The 20,465-nt window shown below is 38.7% G+C and overlaps 1 protein-coding gene across 1 annotated transcript in view; it reads right to left on the minus strand.

Moving 5' to 3' along the window:
* MSRA (methionine sulfoxide reductase A) overlaps positions 1-20,465 on the minus strand; it is a gene marked incomplete at its 5' end in the record, with an annotated part of 293,726 nt that overhangs the window by 172,550 nt on the left and 100,711 nt on the right. The window contains one exon of the mRNA XM_080614754.1: positions 10,309-10,377. Coding sequence (XP_080470880.1) covers positions 10,309-10,377 — 69 coding nt within the window. The remainder of the gene's footprint in view (positions 1-10,308; positions 10,378-20,465) is intronic.

Genomic DNA, 20,465 nt, shown 5'->3' on the forward strand with positions numbered 1-20,465 from the left:
AAACTGTGTAGAAGAAGGGAGTCTGGAGGCAAACTACAACTGATGGAGTTGTCAGTGAAGTGCCTTAGACACAGCATGCTGCAGCCAGGGAGAATGCAACCAAATGAGTCGAGATACTCTTCTAGCCTCAGGCTGCAAACAATATAGCACTTCTGTAAGCTCCAGCACATGCTCCGAAACATTTTGGATTCACAGAGTACCTTGAATTCTTGGGAAATTATTTGTATAGAGTCAGTAAGTCTGTTAAAGCAACAAAACTGCCACAAGGTTACAAACATCTTTGTTTTACTCTTGGGTTTGGTCTGCGGCATCGTAAAGCATAAATAATTGTAGTCTGGAACAAACAACTGGAGGGAACCAAGAGTAGCATTAGACATGAGGTAAGGGACGATATTTTACTGAAGATTTTAAAAGATCTATTATACAAATGCCTTATAAAGATATAAACTTGGACTCTGTCACACGCACCAAGGAACTGGTGACCTATTCTAAAGTCTGTTGATGAAAGCAAGAAGAGAGGATACGGAAGACATTGTCCAGCAAGAGAAAATCTGTATAAATCCATATTATTATATGCAGTCATCTTTATCTGAAGGTAAACTACTAGAACAAGTCAAAGTCAGGAGTGAGTTCTTCACAGATGCTAAATTATCTCACTCTGTGGTCAGCTCCAATTGGCTCACTGTGAGCGTACCACAGCTGGCTCAAGGCCTGGCTTCATTTATTAATGCCCGGCTTCATTTATTAATGCAACACTGCTGTTCCCTGTTTTCAGGATATACTGTGGCATAAGATCTAGGACATTCAAGAAAAGCTAAAGTTCTGAGATGGGAAATGTAGTCAACAACTTTGTTGTTCCATTTACCATGCAAAACACATTTCGTCTATGGCTCTAAGGCATGATTAGTGTTGTGTTATGTGTGCATATATATTTTCTCAATTTAGGGCTTTGTTTCAAAGCAATGTCAGTCCGTTAAGAGTGGTTCTTCTGTAGCATGAGACCAAGGGTGGGTGCTGCACGCATTGGGGCCTGCTAAGAAAATACTGGGGGATCATATAGGGCAGAGGGAATGAAACTTCACTCTGCTTCACAGTGTGACTAGAAGGAGTGGTACCCAGAAGGAACTATTCCCAGAACCACAGGCAGATTTCATTTCAAAGGGAACAGACTGAGTCTCTGCAGAAGAAAGCCTGGGAACAAAGAGTGACCCCGGTGTGAATTTCTGTAGTAGACAAGAAATAACCACTACAGCCCAGCAGCACACTACACAAGAGACCATGATTTGAAAAGAGACCATGTTAGCTACCAAAAGTCCCTCTACATCTAAAAAAACATGCCCAGATCGTTAATGCAGCAGCACAGTAAAAAGATCTTGGGTTTACTGGCATCCAGAAAACAAAACTATTGATAATCTCTTTATCTACCAAAGGGATAAACACCATCACACCTGATGAGCCTGAGTATAGCCATTTTGATGTTTAAAGCCCTATGTTTGTCCTCTCTTGACTTATCAGGCACATTCAAGTGAATAACACTGAGTTACTCTCATCCTGCTATGCAGTTGGACTGTGTTATTACTGTCGAGGTTTGTCTGGAATCTTGACTCATACTGGGCTAGTATAAATTAAGAGACAAAAGACGGTGCTAACAGCATACAAAAGAGTGATACAGATTACAACATCCAACCACATCAGACTTTCCATCCCAGAAGAATGAGGCAATAAAGCCTAGGTGACCATTAGCATGAGTCTGCATCAAGGCTCTGTGTCATACATTTGGATACACAGGAAGACACCTTGCCCTTTCTGCAAGCACGTCTTTAGATAGTGTACCTAATTACAAATACATTTCAGCATTTCACTCAAGTTATATCCTTTTGACTTTAATGTGTGACTGCTACTACATAATTCATAACGTGATTCTCAATAATTTTCAGTCAAGGTTCAAGCAGAAATGTGTCACACTAAGATTATATTATTTATGAGCATAATGTTGGATTTAAGCCAATGACACACCAATAAATTTTATCTCAAAGCCTGACATATTGCATGCTGTTCTCCCTGGCTCATAAACAAATAACTATGGCTGTTTCAAAATTACTTACAGTTCAACTCAAATCAGAATTTTTTTGTGATTAGTTCTTATCTTACTTGAAAAAATGATCACATTATTTCTTTCTTGTAGATGCTGAAGTGTATTTTTTCCTTCATTTGTAAAGTATGCCCTGCACAGAAAGCAAAGTCAGGTGGTATTGTAGAAGAAAAATAATCTGGAACAAAATGCTGTCTGGCCCTCTTAAAGGCTGGAGGTTTCACTCTTTTCTAAAGACAAAAGACTTCTGCGTGTCTCCCAGAGACACAGACTGTACTAGCCAGCATAGACTGACATCGAAAATAATCTAATAATGTGGGCATCGCTCTAAATATAAGGGTAAATAATGTACCTGGCATATACTGGGACGTTGTGGGATTCTGTGAGAAATACTGTAGAAGCAATTCTTCTCACCTAACCTCAGGCACTTGAGACAGAGACCTCCACAGTGTGCTTCAGCATGCAGACTTGAACTACACTGAGATCCCTACAAATAGGTGTTCACATCTGACAAAGCACGTTCAAGCTCCCACGGCAGTCAGTGGGGATCCAGGATTCAGTACTGATGCATAAACAAAGGCATCTGGTGTCATCTGAGCTGCCTTACGCATCCTTATGCAGGAGCTCTGCACAGGATGAGCTTAAGAGTGGCACACATGACAAAAGGTAGACCTGTGTCGTAGGAAGCTGGAGATCAAGGAAGATTACATATGCACATTACACTTACATTTATCTGCAGATGGAATCCCTAAACAACAGTATCTGGTATCATTTGGGATGTCCTACATAAACTTATCTGGCTTTCATCTCTGAGTTCAGAAGAGTATGGATCTCCTGTGAGACTTGTATCATCCCTGCTAGTCCCCTGTGGACATCTGAAATGCCCTCAAAGGACACCTCTAATGGCATAAAACATTTGCAACACATTTATGCAAACGAATCAATTTCCCCTAGTCTAAGCTAGTTGTTTAGACAGCATTTGACAGAACAAGGCACCTACAGAGGGTTATTTATTCCTTTCTGTGACAGCTGCTATGAACTGACCTCCAATGTTTTCTCTGACTAGCGAGAAATTCTTGAGGACCACTTTAGATTACATACCTAAAATCTATTGAGATTAATTCCAGCTGGATGAGTTGAAGGGACCAATGAGATCAATATAAAGATCTGGTTGACTCCCCCAAGATTCAGCAGTGTTTCTGAGCACGCATATTAAAAGTAGATGCAGATTTTTGTACCTTCAGTTTTAAGCAAGATATCTAATTATACATTTTTTGAGATCACAAATAACATCATCAGGTGAGAAAAAACTCTGAAAAGCAGGAAAATTACTCTAAATTATCCCAAGCTGAATAACTCAGTAATAAGTAATCCATATTTTTTAATATAGAACCCTATTTGCTCAGTCTCACATCCCCAGCTGTAATATTGTCAGTTTGTGACAGCAGTCTTTTAGAGATAAATCCATTAGGATCTGTAAGATGCACTGAGAACACTTTGTGAATGTCACAGTATGTCTAAAATTATCAAAACAACACAGTTTTGTCCCTCCAAAAACCTCCTTATATGTTTTTTCTCTCTGCCATTGTAACTACTGACAATTAGCATCACATTTTTCACGGCTGAATACAGTAAGTCATCACAGTTCTGTATGTTTTATGCAATGTCACCATGCCCTGTGCTTTATTAACAGGAAGCAAAAGATAAATGCTGATGGTAAATGTGTACGTGTATATATCCCAGCACATAAACACACACATACACGCATATATCTCCTGCAAAGAAGCATAAATCTGACGAGGGCAGCCTCTAGTCATTAGCAGGATAATTTACTTCTATTTCAAACTTAAACCAACTCAGAATGATGCCAAGCATATGTTCATCCTAGTCATTGATATATCCCTATTTATCATTGGCAAGAAATTACTTCTCTGCAAGGCTTTTTCATTGCTGAAGTAATCTAGGTGCTCTGGCTGGCTTTTTGCACAGAAGATAAAATGTATGTTAGAGACATTGGATATCACTGAGCCTTATCCCAAAAAAATTATCCAAGCAAATTAACTCAGTCTTTTCTACTAATTTCAGTGGGGAAGTCCCCAAAACATAATTAAATGGCTGCTTTAAGGTGAATGATGTTGCCTGAAAAGCTGTAATCTGATTTACTTTTAAAAACCTCCGAATCTTCACTAATGTGCAATACTCCCTCTTAAGTGGAAATCACACAAGGCTAAATTCTTCATTACCTCAAGAAAGCTAAATTAACATAAGCAAGTCCCTGATGGAGAAGGGCAGATATTGTGTTTGAAGGCCACATTACTTTTGTTTTCAGAAGAAAAAAGGAAAGAGATGTGGATCCTCTGAAATAAAAGAATGTTATGAAGGGCTGTGCTGATCAAGGACAGCTTTCACTTTGCATTAGGGATATTTTATTTTCCTTTATTAGTGTTTATAAATGTCAGGAAATGTCCTTGGCAAAGACCAAGCAGACCATTGCATTTTGCATTTATCTGGGTCTGTCTTGCTCTGCAATTGGCCATATGCACAACCACAAAGTTGATGCATGATGCTATCAAATCAGATCACCAGCATTTAATGAGTAATGCCTGTGATATGCTATAGGACAAGAGAAAGTGGATATCAAGATTTTTTTATGTTTAAAACACCCCAGAATTACACTTATTTCTATGTTTATCACCATATTTTACAACAGGCTTAGGGGAAAATTTTCAGTTCAGCACTTCCCTGGTTAGGCTTTTATATCAGAAACATACAGATATACATATATATATATAAGAGTTGCCTGGCAATTGCTTAGAGCTGACATACCCCCTGAGTAGCAAACCACAGAATCATAGAATCATAGAATAGTTAGGGTTGGAAAGGACCTTAAGATCATCTAGTTCCAACCCCCCTGCCATTCCACACCTCACACTAAACCATGCCACCCAAGGCCTCATCCAGCCTGGCCTTGAACACTGCCAAGGATGGAGCATTCACAACCTCCCTGGGAAACCCATTCCAGCGCCTCACCACCTTCTCAGTAAAGAATTTCTTCCTTAGATCCAATCTAAACTTCCCCTGTTTAAGCTTGAATCCGTTACCCCTTGTCCTGTCACTAGAGTCCCTGATGAATAGTCCATCCCCAGCATCCTTGTAGGCCCCCTTTCAGATACTGGAAGACTGCTCTGAGGTCTCCACGCAGCCTTCTCTTCTCCAGGCTCAACAGCCCCAACTTTCTCAGACTGTCTTCAAACGGGAGGTGCTCCAGTTCCCTGATCATCCTCGTGGCCCTCCTCTGGACTTGTTCCAACAGTTCCATGTCCTGTTTATGTTGAGGACACCAGAACTGCACACAATACTCCAAGTGAGGTCTCACGAGAGCAGAGTAGAGGGGCAGGATCACCTCCTTCAACCTGCTGGTCACGCTCCTTTTGATGCAGCCCAGGATATCGTTGGCTTTCTGGTCTGCGAGCACACACTGAAGCCGGCTCATGTTCATTTTTTCATTGACCAACACCCCCAAGTCCCTCTCTGCAGGGCTGCTCTGAATCTCTTCTCTGCCCAACCTGTAGCTGTGCCTGGGATTGCTCCGACCCAGGTGTAGGACCTTGCACTTGGCATGGTTAAACTTCATAAGGCTGGCATCAGCCCACCTCACAAGTGTGTCAAGGTCCCTCTGGATGGCATCCCTTCCCTCCGGCGTATCAACCGAACCACACAGCTTGGTGTCATCGGCAAACTTGCTGAGGGTGCACTCAATCCCACTGTCCATGTCACCGACAAAGATGTTGAACAAGACTGGTCCTAACACTGATCCCTGAGGGACACCACTCGTTATTGGTCTCCAGCCAGACATCGAGCCATTGACCACAACTCTTTGCGTGTGGCCATCCAGCCAGTTCTTTATCCACCGGGTGGCCCACCTATCAAATTGATGTCTCTTCAATTTAGAGACAAGGATATCGTGTGGGACAGTGTCGAACACTTTGCACAAATAAACCAGACCATCATACATCAGGCAAGATTACAAAGATGTTTAGGCACTGGTCGCAATAGGGATGAACCAGGAATAGACAGCAGGGGCAGGGAACTGGGTTGTGTTTCAGTTCTCTGGAATAGGCAACAAAAAGATGCAGTCTGTAAGTCATTATCTGGAAGATAAAAAAAGAAAATGGGAAACAAGGACACATTTCTTTAATAATGCAAAGGTCAGAGCAGGACCAAGTGTTCAAGACCAGGTGGGGTGGTACTTTGAGCAACCTGTTCTAGTGGAAGGTGTTCCTGCCCATGGCAGGGAAGTTGGAAATAGATGATCTTTAACGTGCCTTCCAACCCAAACTGTTGTGATTTTATGATTTGGTTCAAGGACAGAGCTGCCAACCCCTTTTTGTTATACAATGTCTTCACAGGTTCATTTTCTTATTCCAGAATTGCAGAAAGTTCATTGTCCATTTTTATACCACCTCATGAACACAGAACAGCTTTAATGCTTCAGTGTTTTATAAAACCAGCCAATTAGTACACTTCCTTCACTTCTCCAATATGTTTAAAGAGAATTAACATGAGAAACATGAATCGTTCTGAAAGACACGCCCTCTGGCTCTCGGTTCTTCTACAACATGATCCTTGTAACATCTGGTAGTATTGCTGTAGATGTTTCTCCTAAAAATTGGATCATAGCACACACACCTGTTTCAATATCATGAAGTCTTACCTTCTCTTTAGATAATAGATATCATCTTTTCTGACATGGTTTAATTTTTTTTTCTTTTGGTTTAAAGTTTTCTTTCCTTTCTTTGAGCAACAGAGAAAAATTGTTCTACTTTTACTGTCTATAAAAAAATGTATTTCTCTTGGGTCCAAACTTTGTTCCCTATGATTTCCTTTTCCTGGTGTAGACAGCTTATCGTAAAAACATAGTAATTGAAAACTCAGTTGGACCAGGACTTCCTAACACACTTCCTTATCATACATGGCCAGCAGTAGCTGTTTCAGGAACAAGTAAAAGGAACTCTAAATGGAGTGATCAGTTATGAAACACATCATCCCTCTTTCACCTTAAATTATTTTCTTTTAGTTGAAAATTTGCCCCAATCAAGCCTTTATTTGAAAGAATTGAACCACCCAAGAGCAGATCTTGTTTGAGGAGCTCAGCTTTCCAATCACATAAGCTACACAGGTCTTGTGTGGTGCCACAATGCAGAGGCAACTGAAAACACCACATGCAATTGCTGAGAAACCCTTGGCTCTGCTGCGACTAATTGGGCAATCTTGGTGTAATCCTGTTGTAGATTTCAAATAACCTTTGGAAGCAGTGGGAACTGTGGGAGTGCACAGGCTACACCTGAGTCTCAACAGGACATAATAATAATATGTCTCTATAGAGTTACTATAGAGAACATGCTGCTGTCTAGTAAGTGCAGAGCAGAACTGCCAACTCAGAAATGTTTGTACTTAGATCTTACCAGTTACTTAACATATTACTTTTATCTATATTTTGTTTACAAAAAATAAACCAATTATCCCATTACTGGCCAATATCTCAGGCAAATACAACACAATTTAGTCCTGTATTAAAAAAGTGTTATAATTTCGTATCTAAACTACTGCCAGATTTTACTATAGGTAAGTAAGAGCCCTTCTATGAACACACCATGCACACAACACTTCCTCTTAGAGAAACAAGATACCACATAAAGCAGAGTGAATTTATAGCTGCTCTGGAAGTCTTCCAATAGCAGTAGCTGATAAGAAAAATATGCATTTAGAAGTATGAAATACTGACCAGAAATATTTCTTAGCAAAATACAGCAGTGTGTTTAAATGTGTTTTAAATATGCAAGGAATTACAATGACACTGATGGACATATTAGTTTACTGAATGATGTATATGTTCTGCAGCTTTGAAGCATTTCTTTTCCTTTTTTACACCTCTATCCAAAAGTTGATATTAAACCCTAAATTGTTTCTTTTCAAAACATTATCAACCCCCTAATGTTTGTTTAGGTTTTGACTTTCGGTTAGGTTTTTGGTCAAAATCAGTCACTACAGGCAAAGCACTTGTAATTGAAAATATCTATGGCCACAAAAACTACAAGAAAGCTTTATGGACAGGCATTTATTGTATGGTTTCTACTTTACAAGCCCTAAACACATAACATCTAGAGTTTCATCAGTTTCAGTCACCTAACTAGGGAACACACCCCTCTCTTTACTTCAAGGGACACAATGATTCTTGATAGAGCATTCTACTGAGTCTCTAGTGAGGCTGTGAGTGGTGCTTGTGTACCTCCCATGCTCTTAGTGCTTCAATATTAGCTGGAAACTTGATTAAGAGGTCACTGGGTGGTTAGCATTAAAAGATTTCCATTAAAGAGTCACCCCACCCTTGAAATCCAGCTTTTTCACCATTGTAGAAACAAGGGCGCATTTCTTTATTCTAATGAACAATAGGTGTGTATTAGGCAGCTGAATGATCCTTAACAGACAACTGGAGAATCTCAAGATCATTTTAATAGTCTTTTGAAAACTACAAGCTTCTGTTATAAATGGGAAACCTGCAAGAACAACGACCCATGTGCATTCACCTGTAGTTGATCAAAACAAAAAAGTCCTATCATAAAGCAAATAATGCAGCATCAGTAAAAGCATCTCAAGGGATGTTTTTCAGAAGATGGAGCTATGTAATGCAATCTAACTGCATTTTGCGAGCAGGTAAAAGGATTAGTGTTTACAACCCCACATTACCTTTCATACTGTTAGTTTCAGTGGTGAATCTAAAACTATCCAAGCAGTAGAAAAATTCATAGCAAGTAGGCTATATCTACAAAACCATATGGTTACTTACCATCTTTTAGCTTCTGTAGATCTTTTAAAGGAAGAGGGATTACTTCTTAGTAACTACAGCTCTTTGAGACTCGTCCCTGTGCAAGCCCAAGTAAATGATTAGAGGGTGTTTCTGGTGAAGAAGGGTGAGAAGCCCTGTCTTTCTAAGGCAAAGTCAGAAAGTCTACTAGTTCAGACTAGCTCAGTTTGTTCCCCCTATCTTACAGAGTCCTAAAATACAAAGAACTTGCTGTTAACAGGAGTATACAAAGACAGGAGGAGTAACAGTCTGAGAAGAATAATTACTAACAGATAACTGTTTTCTTCTTTGAGTGCTTCCTTTCATTCCCATCCACACAGGGCTAGCAAATGCTGCCCCCTTGGAGGTAGCAACAGGTAGCTCCATTTCTCCATACCACATATCAGCACGTGATGCCAATGCCAACAAATGACAACAATTATCATCAGAGTCATGTTTGTATACTATTATATTTCAGGTCTAATAGTAAACCTAAGAACATGTACGTTTTCCATTTATTCACAGCACAGATGGCAGCAGCGTGAGTTTTCACCACCTAGCCCAACATTTGCAATCACAGTCTTGTGGAAAACCTAGGGCAATTTAAAAATTATTAAAGTTACCAAGCTTGATATGAATATAATAGAGTTCCTCAGGAATGATTCAAAGTAGGCTGTTTAATACAATTTTGCGCTCTTCCAATAAAATTCCATAGGTAGGATATTACTTTCTATGAAATTTTACAAATCATGTACAATTAACTGTGATATAACCAGTAGAGGCACTCACACCAATACCCACCACAAGCACTGGAAAACTGATCTGACCATCCCACAGGAAATAAAGGAGGACCTTTACAAGATTTTAAACAGTGAAGACTTCATCAACATGAGATTATACCAGAACTCTCTGACCCTGCCTGCTCTAAGAAATTCCAAGAAGAATCTCTAAATAAATCTTGACCTTAAAACCTAAAAAGCATCATATAATCATTTTCTATTAGCTGCAAAAAATTTATCAAACAGTCTCTTATTAACACTCACTATGCTTTCTTTGCAGTCATCAATTGAAAAGATAGGTTTTGGAGTAATAAATGATCTCACTGGAATTATCACACAATTTGGGAACTTTTATGGAACAAAATATGGGTTCAAATCTTCTGTTTGTTTAACTAAGAAAAATACTTTTAGTATACTTCTTTTGGGGTACTGACCTCTCAAAATGATCAGTGGCTTTATCTGACTGTAGTGATTAGAAAATGGCAGTAGCATCCCAGATTCTAAAACTCTCAGGACTCAGGCTGAAATTAAGAAATTTGGCAGGCAGTAACATTATACAGCTTAGAGCTTTTATTTTAAAACCGATATCTTACCAAATAAAGCCATCTGTGTTCCCTCTGGGAAAGGTTCTACCGTTCTGTTTCCATTGACATGATGTTTATCTAGAAGGGGAAAAAAAAGTAAAACTGTAACAGAATATATGCTTTGCATAAACCAACTGCTTTTTTTCTTACAGTTCTATTGAAACCTGAAGTCTGATTTTTGAAAGCCGACCTGTACAATTCACTATAGTGAGAATAGTGGATAGTGAGAAACAGAGACAACACCTTACCCCCTGTTCCCATTTTTCCCAGCTCACTTTTCCGGCTGATCTTCAGGCTCATAGGCTGTTTCTCACATTTTTTCCCCATTCCTCACTGCTGTGCCTTGTTTTGCCCTTAATTACATACATTTTGCCAGAACTGGCTGTATCCAGTTGGGTCTGACACAGGGCAACCCCAGCCTCTTCCTCAAAGAGGCCACCCATGCAACCCTCCCACTACCAAAACCTGGACATTTACACCCAATACAACCAGCAACCTGTTCACTAAAATGAATATTTTACCAACACACTGTAATGCCATATCCACTCATGACAGAGTTTGTTCTTTACAGCTGTCACTCCTCAGACTGTTTTAAAACTGTTAGATAACTGCCGCCATCGGAAACCACAGTAACAGATCGAACATACTCCTGTTCCATTAACCAATGTTTAACGAAGAAGAGGAGAGAAGCACAAAATGCAAAACAAAACCCATCCTGCAATAGCCCTCAATGACTTGGGAGTCAGTGGCCCCAGTACCTTCCATCTTCCACCAGGTCTCTGCAGTGGAAATGCTTTCCACACAGGACACTTCCTCTATGTTTTGAACAGATTTCTTCCATTTTTCTTTGAAAATCTGAGGCATGACACAAAATTAGCAAAATATCACCCAATATTTTCATCGAAATTGAAAAGTTGGCCCATTTGAAGTTTACTTTAGTTACACAGTCCTTTTCCCACCACCATGGCTACCTACTCACAGGTGAAATACTGTCTTTTCTACAGAGCAGCTGGGCTCTGGGAAATCTTCTGATCTGCCGAAGCAAATGGATGAGCTACAGCTATCATGAGCTGAGGCTTAAGACGAGTTATATATCTTTGCACAAGTATACAGGAGGACATAAGACAGAACACCTATACAAAGCATTGCATAAAATCCAAATCAAGAATGAGACTTTCAGTCTTAAGATATATAAGGTTTACAGGGAAGTGCAATATTCTGGCATTGCTGGTGCTCATAGGGATTATTTCTATCCGGTAAAGTAGTAGAAGCCTAGGTTTACTCCTTCCATGACAAGATAGCTGTCAAGGGTTAGAAGCTGCTCAGTTACCAAACTAAATAATACATTCTTCACATCCCAACGCACTTCTTTTTCATCCCAGTGTACTTTCCTCAGCATAAAAAAAAAAGTGATAATATGGCCTTATCACTATTGTATAATCAGGGTTGTGTATGTAACCTTGAAGGGTTGTATTTATAACCTGGAAAAGAGCTCTACAACCTCCAAATAAAATAAAATATACAGATGCACAACAGAATATTTCCAATCCTTTCCACTGGCATGACCTCATTCATTTCTTGATCACTAAGATTTATTTCAACAATAGCAGAAAGAAAATTGCCTGAACTCAAAATACAGGTTTCTGTACACAAAATACTTTCCAGGGAGAAAACCAAGAGGTTTTCTCAGCATGTGCATTACTTTATTTCCTGTTGAACAGAAACTGGTGAGGAATAAACCAGGTCAAATTAAGAACATGGGACTGCCTTGTGACTTCTCTGAAAGCAATATTTTTCATTAGCATGGAAGCATAGCACAGTACTAATCCCAGCTGGCATCAAACATTTATCAACAGTCAATGAGAAAGGAAAATCAGGGTTATCTGCCACTGGAGCAGGAAGTGCCATGGAGTCAATTGTTTGAATTTGGGAAGATTGAATGTTCACACCTCACAAGCCAAGAGAGGGGTTTTAGGAAGGAAATTGTTGGGAGGTTCCAGAGTGGGAGTAATATGACCAGTGCCATACAAGGTTTTAACCTCATTAGCTATAGCTTATATTACTAACATGATCTACAGCCATCTGAGATGAGTGAACAGTCAGAAAAATTATGAAACATCATGCGAGATCAAATCAACTAACCCTGCCTTATTCCAGATAGCTGCCTTCATTTAAAGAGTGAATGACATATATGATGTATGAAACAGTTATCATTTCAAACGGTGAGGCTTTCAATATATTAAAATTAAAATTAAACTTTTAGAGGTGAGACAGGCTTGAATGAAAGTAATATTTTCAGAGTTCTCAAGTTGTCTTCCAATGTCTTTATACTTCTGTTTCAAAGATCACAGCCAGATAATTCATTTTCTTGTCATACATACTTTGTTTTACCGTTTTTCTAGTATACCCTGCACCTTGCCTAAATACACTAAACAGCGAAAAAAAGGACTTTCATAAAACTTACATTCAACCTTAGGACAAAAGTATCAACACAGAAGTATAAAGAGTGTCTAAACAATGGCAATATTCAAAGAACACTGCACTTTGGGGCTTTTTACGGAACAGTTTTTCTTGTGAAATCATAAGCTTTAATTCTCACAGACTAATTGGATTGAGTAGCCCCAGAAGAAAAAAATTAGGAGGACTTTCCCTGTAACTTGACAACAGAAATAACAAATTACTCTTCCAAGCTCATCATCATTCCAGAGACAAGGGCTTACAAAAAATAATAAATAACCTGATGTTACAGAGGCATGGAAAGATTATCACGGAACACTGATAAAAAAGAACTATAAGAAATTAACTTCAGCTCCCTAATGGTGAAAACACCACATTTCACAGGGTTAATCCTTCAGTGTGCTACAACAGTATTCAGCCACTTGGAAACTGGGAGGACATGGATGTCTTTATGCATTTTCTTAATCTTCTTGATCATCAAGGTTTCAACAGAAAGCCAATTGGTAAGGAATGATTTTTTTATTTCTGTTTTACTGATATTCAAGCTGTCAGCATTTTCAGGAATGTTAATTCACAGCCAACCAACAGGGGACTTCCTCTGAAAACTGCTGAAAGTTGCTCCATCCTCAACTGCAAAAACTCCCTATCATTTTTCAAACTAAGTCTGAGAGATATCTGCAACATACTTTGCTCCCTGCTGAACAGAACTAGTATGTGCTGAAAGCAGCACATATCCTAGAGGTCTTAACATTCAACTTCAGCTTCAGGCAAAGTCTGCTTTAGACTGGTGCAGTGCCTAGCCTGCCCTCCTTAGATTCTTGGGGGTTTTTATAGAAATAATCCTTCACAGATCCTCTGTATCTGTGAAACAGCATAATATATGGGAAGATAATCAAAAGTTGCTAAACAGGTCCTCAATTTTTCTTCAGCATTCTTCAGTCTCTGCAGCTTATCCCTCAACAGTTTCTAACATAGTACTACAATTGCCCTTTGCTAAAGATTCACTAACTTCGATTAAAGTTCAGTCCACATATGGATTAGGCTGTTTCTCCACTAGTAAACTATTAAAATAAACAAGTCATATCTAGAAACTATTTGAGAGTGTTAATTAACCTAGATGAAATCATGTTAGATCCTATCCTAGCAATTTTCCCACACAATCAACTTCCAGTGCCTGGACCTGTTCTCTGGCACATTTTAATTTATTAGCATACACTTCATCTATCTTCACAGTTCTATGTATGTCAGTGGTATCACACCTGTAATAGATAAATTTAACAACAGAAGATGATCCAGTGAGGAAGTTTTATAAAAAATACTTCCTTTCAAACTAGCCTGACTTTGGTTCTAAACAGATTTACTGTTCTCTGGGCTATAAGCCCAGAGTAAGTTTAAAGTTCAGTTAAATAAGAATTCACTGCCATTAAGTTAGATTCCTAATAAAGCCATTGCCACGAAAGTTATAGCACTTCTCAGACCTTCAACAGAATCAAACTTGCAATGATTAGAGGCTGAAGTTTGTGCTTCTTTTTCATATGTGCAAAATCAAAGCAGTGCTCTAATGTAGAGCAGCCAGTCATTCATAGGCAAAATCCTCTCTCACAGTAGAACGGATGAAATGGACGTTGTACCAAAATGAAATCAGCAGTGCAGCAAGCCTACACAAGGCATTTTGCATAAGTGAAGATATCCAAGGGAAACTCTAGGTTAAGATACCCACAGTCATTAATGAACATGAGTTCTCTATTTGTGGACCCAAATTAAGCTGCTTAAGAAAGATTTGGCTTTCCAAGAATGCTGATCCAGCACTAACTCAAAATTGGAAATGTTCTGGTCTCAAAATATTCAAACTCAAGCAATTAGAGTAAAGATTTGAGGATATTTATTTTTTATTATTAAGAGATTCATATGTTCTTCATATTTATCTTTTGATTTTGAAACCATTAGGGAATATTTAGACTACATATCCAAACTTGTTTTATCAGAGCAGCCAGAAAGTTATTATTTTTAAATGAAAACTGAGATTCTCACATAATCAAATTAATCCAGGAGTAGGGGTCATATTTATACACAAGGACTGTTAAATTTCTGTGGTAAGCACAGACAGGAATTGAATTGAAAATAGCTGATTAACTGATTAGCATGAGCCTACTCCATCTCGTACCAGCACAAACATGATGGGTACATGGGGAGAGGAGGAGGAAGAGGGATAAGCAATGATGAGGTGAGGGAGGAAATTTCTAAAGCAAAGCAGCTACTGCCTGAATGATTCCCTTCTCCTTTATGTTTTGACTCAGACTCCTTTTTCTACTTTTTCCATCACACCACCATGGTGGAGGTTTTTTCTCCTCTGGTTACAGCAAACAATTGTCGATGTAGATAGAACACTGGGAGCCTGGAAATACCATACAGATAACAGAGAAAGCACGTATGGGAATATAAGAATTTTGTAAACAGTTCTAAAAATAACTTGGTAATTACTATTTCCAAACATGGCATATAAGTCATAATATATATCATAAGAGTTGCAAGATGGGCACCAAAGAAACAGAAAAGCACAGCTCACTTTGCAAAGTGTTAGCTGTGTATGGCATGTGCATATAATATTTACATTATATTTATAAAATATTTAAATAATATATTTATATGTTAACAAAGCTTTGGAGGCAATAAAGGGCATAAAACTTAGAGCCAGGGCGGTGTGAAAAAGACTGTTTTCATCTAAATAAAGAGGGGTGAAGAAAATGTTCAGCATTGAATAAGCAAGTTATTTAAATGCTTCCTAAATTTCGGCTGTGAGAGGAGCATGTCATCCACAGTCACAACTCCACCTCTCTAAAGCAAAATAATGAAAACTAGGATGACAGACGCTATTTGAAAACTCATAACATGAAGACAGACTGATGGCATTTCGCTGTAACCCACAGCTGCTATGTTCTGTATTTAAAAATTCAGTGAATGCCCAAATTTAACTTCAGTGTTGTGGTTAGTACACCCCAGAAAGACCACAGTAGAATGAATGCTACCATGGGAAAACATCAGGTTCATTGCTCCTGTGATGGCCAAGAAAGTTTACTACTTTAGGAGAAGACAGAATTATCAGTAGCCAGGAAACCAATGTAGCAACAAATTCAACCCGCAGCACAAGACAGGTGAAGTGCTTTGTGAGAAGTAAGACATTCAGTGAAAGCTCCTCATGGCATGATTGGTAACCCACTGTGAGATACAGGGGCTATCAGGCCTGATCATCCCCCACTGTTTTTTCATATAACACTTTTTACTGCTGTGCACCATCAATATACAGTACATAATTGAAGGCCAGTGGGTTTCTTTTCTGTCTTGTAAACAAGAAATTATCTCATTTTTATTTCCAGTGAAAGACCGTGACATTTAGAAAAAATTGGTGTAAGTTTGGCAGTGCAGGGTTACCATTTAACATGTAATGAGTAAAAGGTCTGTATGTGTCATCAAAGAGAAGAAATCCTAAGATAAAGAAGATTAAATAGTAAAAATAACGAGTTATGCCCTTGCATAAAAGTTCAACGCAGGTGACTCGTGAAAACTCAGCTCAAAGGAAGAAAAATCAGCCTTACTCACCAGTATTTTCCAAACAAATATTTTCTTTTTAATTTAACCATTTAATTTAAGCATTACATATAAACAGAGGATGAACCAAACACCTGTTCATTTTTTCAAATAATGATATCCTTTACAGTACTCTATTGATGTCTTATACTACTCCACTGAAGTCTACAAGCAGCACTTAATTTATTATCAGTGAACCAACTCTACCGTAATATGTATGAACAATTCCATTAGGCTACGTGGCCTGTGGAATTAAAAGACAGTAAAAACTGTTATTCACATTTCCAAGGAAAAAACTTGGTCAATATCTTCAAAACAGAGCTCCATTTCAGTATGGAGCTTTATTGTACTTGTGCCCAAAATGAGGCACCTGAGAAAATTACCTGATTTTGAAAACTTCTGGGCTTAGCGAATTTCTATTAATTTCACTGAAAGCCACAACTAGCCAGTACTTTTGAAAAGCAGGTCAATCATTTATATGCCTAAATATAAACCTTGAGGCTTGACTTTTTAAACCTAAGAAGGTTTAATTTTATTTTCACTCTATCCTTCTTAAATTCTTAACAGTAACCATTTTTTATTTTTTTTTGTAATTGCTAAATCTCTGATAAATCTTGATTCATCCAACTGTAACTCAATCTGACTAAATTCTGGTTTGAAAGCCTAACTGTCACAGAGCCAGAACCTTTCCTTTTTTTGTCCTATCATTCTTAGTAGGCATGGCTGATTGTTTTATCAAAACAGTTAGTTGGATTGCTTTGTCAGTTATTCTAAGAGTAGCCTGATGGTTCTTTCAGACAAAAGCATAAATGCAAAACTTTTCACCATCTACCTATTTCATAGTCCAGAAGATATTCCCTTAAAAAAAGGAAGTAGTTGTCTAATATGGTATCTGTATGCCTGTTGTTATATGAGTGGTTTAGGGTCACTTGAAGAATGACTGTCAAAGGTATTAGCAAGAGTAGTTTTAATATGATTTATAAAGGTACAACTTTACAGAATTCAACAGCAAGGTTCATGCTGTTATTTATTACATGGACGGAGCATATAAAGGAAAATAGAGGTAAAATTGAGCTAAAGATGATTGATACAGTGACAGAAAGCACAAAGGGTAGGGGAGACCCTCCCGTTGAGACACGAGGTTCAGAATACGTCCCCTTGCTTTCTAAACTCCTGACGGAGCGTAGGTGTGGCTGGATCTAGTCTTAGTCTCCAACTTGGTCAATAGTTCATGTCTAATGTAATATATAAAGGAAAATCAAAGTGGATTCAAACTAAAATGATTCACCGAAGGTCGAAAGTGTAAGGGAGACCCTCCCATTGCGTCAGGAGGTTTACATTGGATCCCCTTGCAAAGGAGTTATTCATGAGTCAAATTATGTTATAGGTGAGGATTTTAGAAATTGTTCAAGGACAGGATTGTTCCAGTCATTACTATTGAACCAAATCCTTACTTCTGCAAAGAGAGGAGAAATCTTTCCCCTTATTAATATCTGTCCCTTTTCCCAAGATCTCCTGGATCTCAAAAAATGCTTTTGAAATGTTTGCACAATGATCTGGGAAGGACAGAGGAGAGAAAGTTTGCAGGCAGTACTGCCAGAGGAATAGGAATTACCCAATTACCTAAATGCTCTCGTTTCCAACCTGAACTGTCTAAACCCAACCATTCATCCCTGTCCCTGAAAGTGGAGCCTCTCTTCATCGTTTTTAGGATTTCAAAAAGCTACTCAATGGAAAAATCCATGAAAGCATAGCTTCACCAGGGCACACTCCTAGAGGACTCAAGAGGCACAAGAGGGAGAGGGCTGCTCTACTTCAGGCATCTGTGCAGCTAACAGTGGTATTCGATGTGCAACTTAATGGCAGAATTTTGTCCATAAATTCTTCATAGCTGGTGATGAAATAGAAGCTCTTTTTTATTTTCAGGTCTAGTTCAATGAGCAGAACTGTCACTTCTGCAAGCTCCTGTGTTATAAGCAAATCTAATGTCTTACCAGATGAAATCCAAAGTGTTACGTTTCAAAGCCCTTTGTCTCCCAAAGGATATTTTCAGCAAAGGGACATTGTTCCCTGAACCCAGCCATTTCAGTTTCCAACTCTGACACGTCATTTTGGTTCTCTGCATTGTCAGAGAGATGGTGTACGTGATCTATTGGGTCTCTTTCACCTCCCATTTCTCTCCTTCCATCCTCCATCAGTGATTAGAGATCAGCTGTCAACTCATTACCAATTAAAAAGAGAGGTCAACTACGTAATGGTAATTTACTGCCTACAACTATTTGTAGTATTGTGTTATTGTTCTCACATGGTGGTTCCCAGCTATTATTAACAAAGCATGGTATCATTCCATGGAAAACATTAATTACAAATTTTGTTGAAAAAATAAATAGCTTCACTTTTAGGTCAGGAAAGAGTGGTAGCTGAAAACAGTTTTGTAATGTATTCTGGAGATGATGTCTCACAATGTGACACAGTGTGTTCTGTTGCATCCATTCTATCAAACAGATTACTACACAGAAACTGATTGATGCTGCAAAATGTGATGCGTCCTAGCACAGTGTGTCAGTTCAGACTCCAAAACACATGGAATCCTCAAAAAACATAGGTTCAGTTTAATGAACAAAAGCGCGATTATCACACACTGATTTTTTTTCTGCAGTTTTTACTGGGAAATGTACCAACAGGAATGACAGGAAAATTGGTTACTGAAAAGGAAAATGAAGTCATTTCTTAGACGAAGGCAGTGGAGATGCAGAGGAGGAGAAATAGCTACTTTGAAAATTCCAATCTACTGGGGTTTGCAGATTAGTGGCTAAACAGCTGCGCCTGTGGCTGTGTGACTGTGCTGATAGGCAGCAGCTTGTCTCACAGCTACAGACCACAAGGGAAGCAGGCTGTGCAGCATGAACATACAGGCTGCAAAGTCAGAGGAGACTGCACATGCAAAAGGGAAAACAAACTATAGAATGGTGGAGGGTGGGAGTAAAATATGAGGATCAGGGATATATTAAGTGTATAATAAGAGGAAAGTATCCTAGAAGCTACAATAACAGACTTATTGCTTTCAAGGACACAAAGCCATGCACCACTGAGTGGCTGAAGGAGCAGGGGTTGTTTAGCCTGAAGAAAAGGAGGTCCAGGAGAGATCTTACAACTTTCTACAGCTACAGGAGGTTGTAGGGAGGTCGGGTGGGCCTCTTCTCCCAAGTAACAAGCGATAGGACAAGAGGAAATGGCCTCAAGTTGCGCCTGGGGAGGTTTAGATTGGATGTTAGGAAACATTTATTCACAGAAAGGGATGTCAAGCACTGGAACAGGCTGCCTAGGGCAGTGGTGGAGTCACCCATCCATGGACATATTTAAGAGACATGTATATGTGGTACTTGGACACACACTTTAGTGGTGGGCTTGGAAGTGCTGGGTTAATGGCTGTACTTGATTATCTTGCAGGTCTTTTCCAACCTAAATGATTTTACTACTCTGTGACTATGTGACTTCCACATCCAGAAAGTACATGAGACTTAGATAAGTAAGAGTGCTCATAACCTGACTGTACCCACGTGTGCTGTTCATTTATTTTCTGATTCTATAGGCCAGGTATTTATCTATGGAGTTTTGGAGTAGACAAATGGAAATTAAATTAAATATGCTTAAATTGGGATTCACGCCACTAGCTTTAGTCATCTACAATTGATATTTACATCTGAGTATTCAGCCTTGGATCCTTCTGTACTCTCAAAAGAACCAGACACTTCTACAGTGATTCATCTCACATATTTTGGATGTTTTCTTCAGGATAATATGAATCATATTTAAAAATGTCAATTTCTGAGCACTGATTATAGGGAAACTAGTGACAAACTCAGATAAATTCCACTTATATCACCTGCAGTAATATCATTGAGATTTATGATCTGTTCAATGGGAGTATTACATGTACCTGTGTGTACACACATATTTATTAAAATATGGCCTTGACATCAACAGAGATTATGGGTTATGAACCAGGACAAATGTTAACAGTAAAACATATGATCAAGGTAGGAAAGGAAACAAGAGCAGAGGAAAATAACACCACCAGCCTAAAAGATTCTATGATTCTATAACAATCCTACCTAGACTGG

Source organism: Psittacula echo (assembly GCF_963264785.1).
Source record: "Psittacula echo genome assembly, chromosome: 4".
NCBI classification, from domain to species: Eukaryota; Metazoa; Chordata; class Aves; order Psittaciformes; family Psittacidae; genus Psittacula; species Psittacula echo.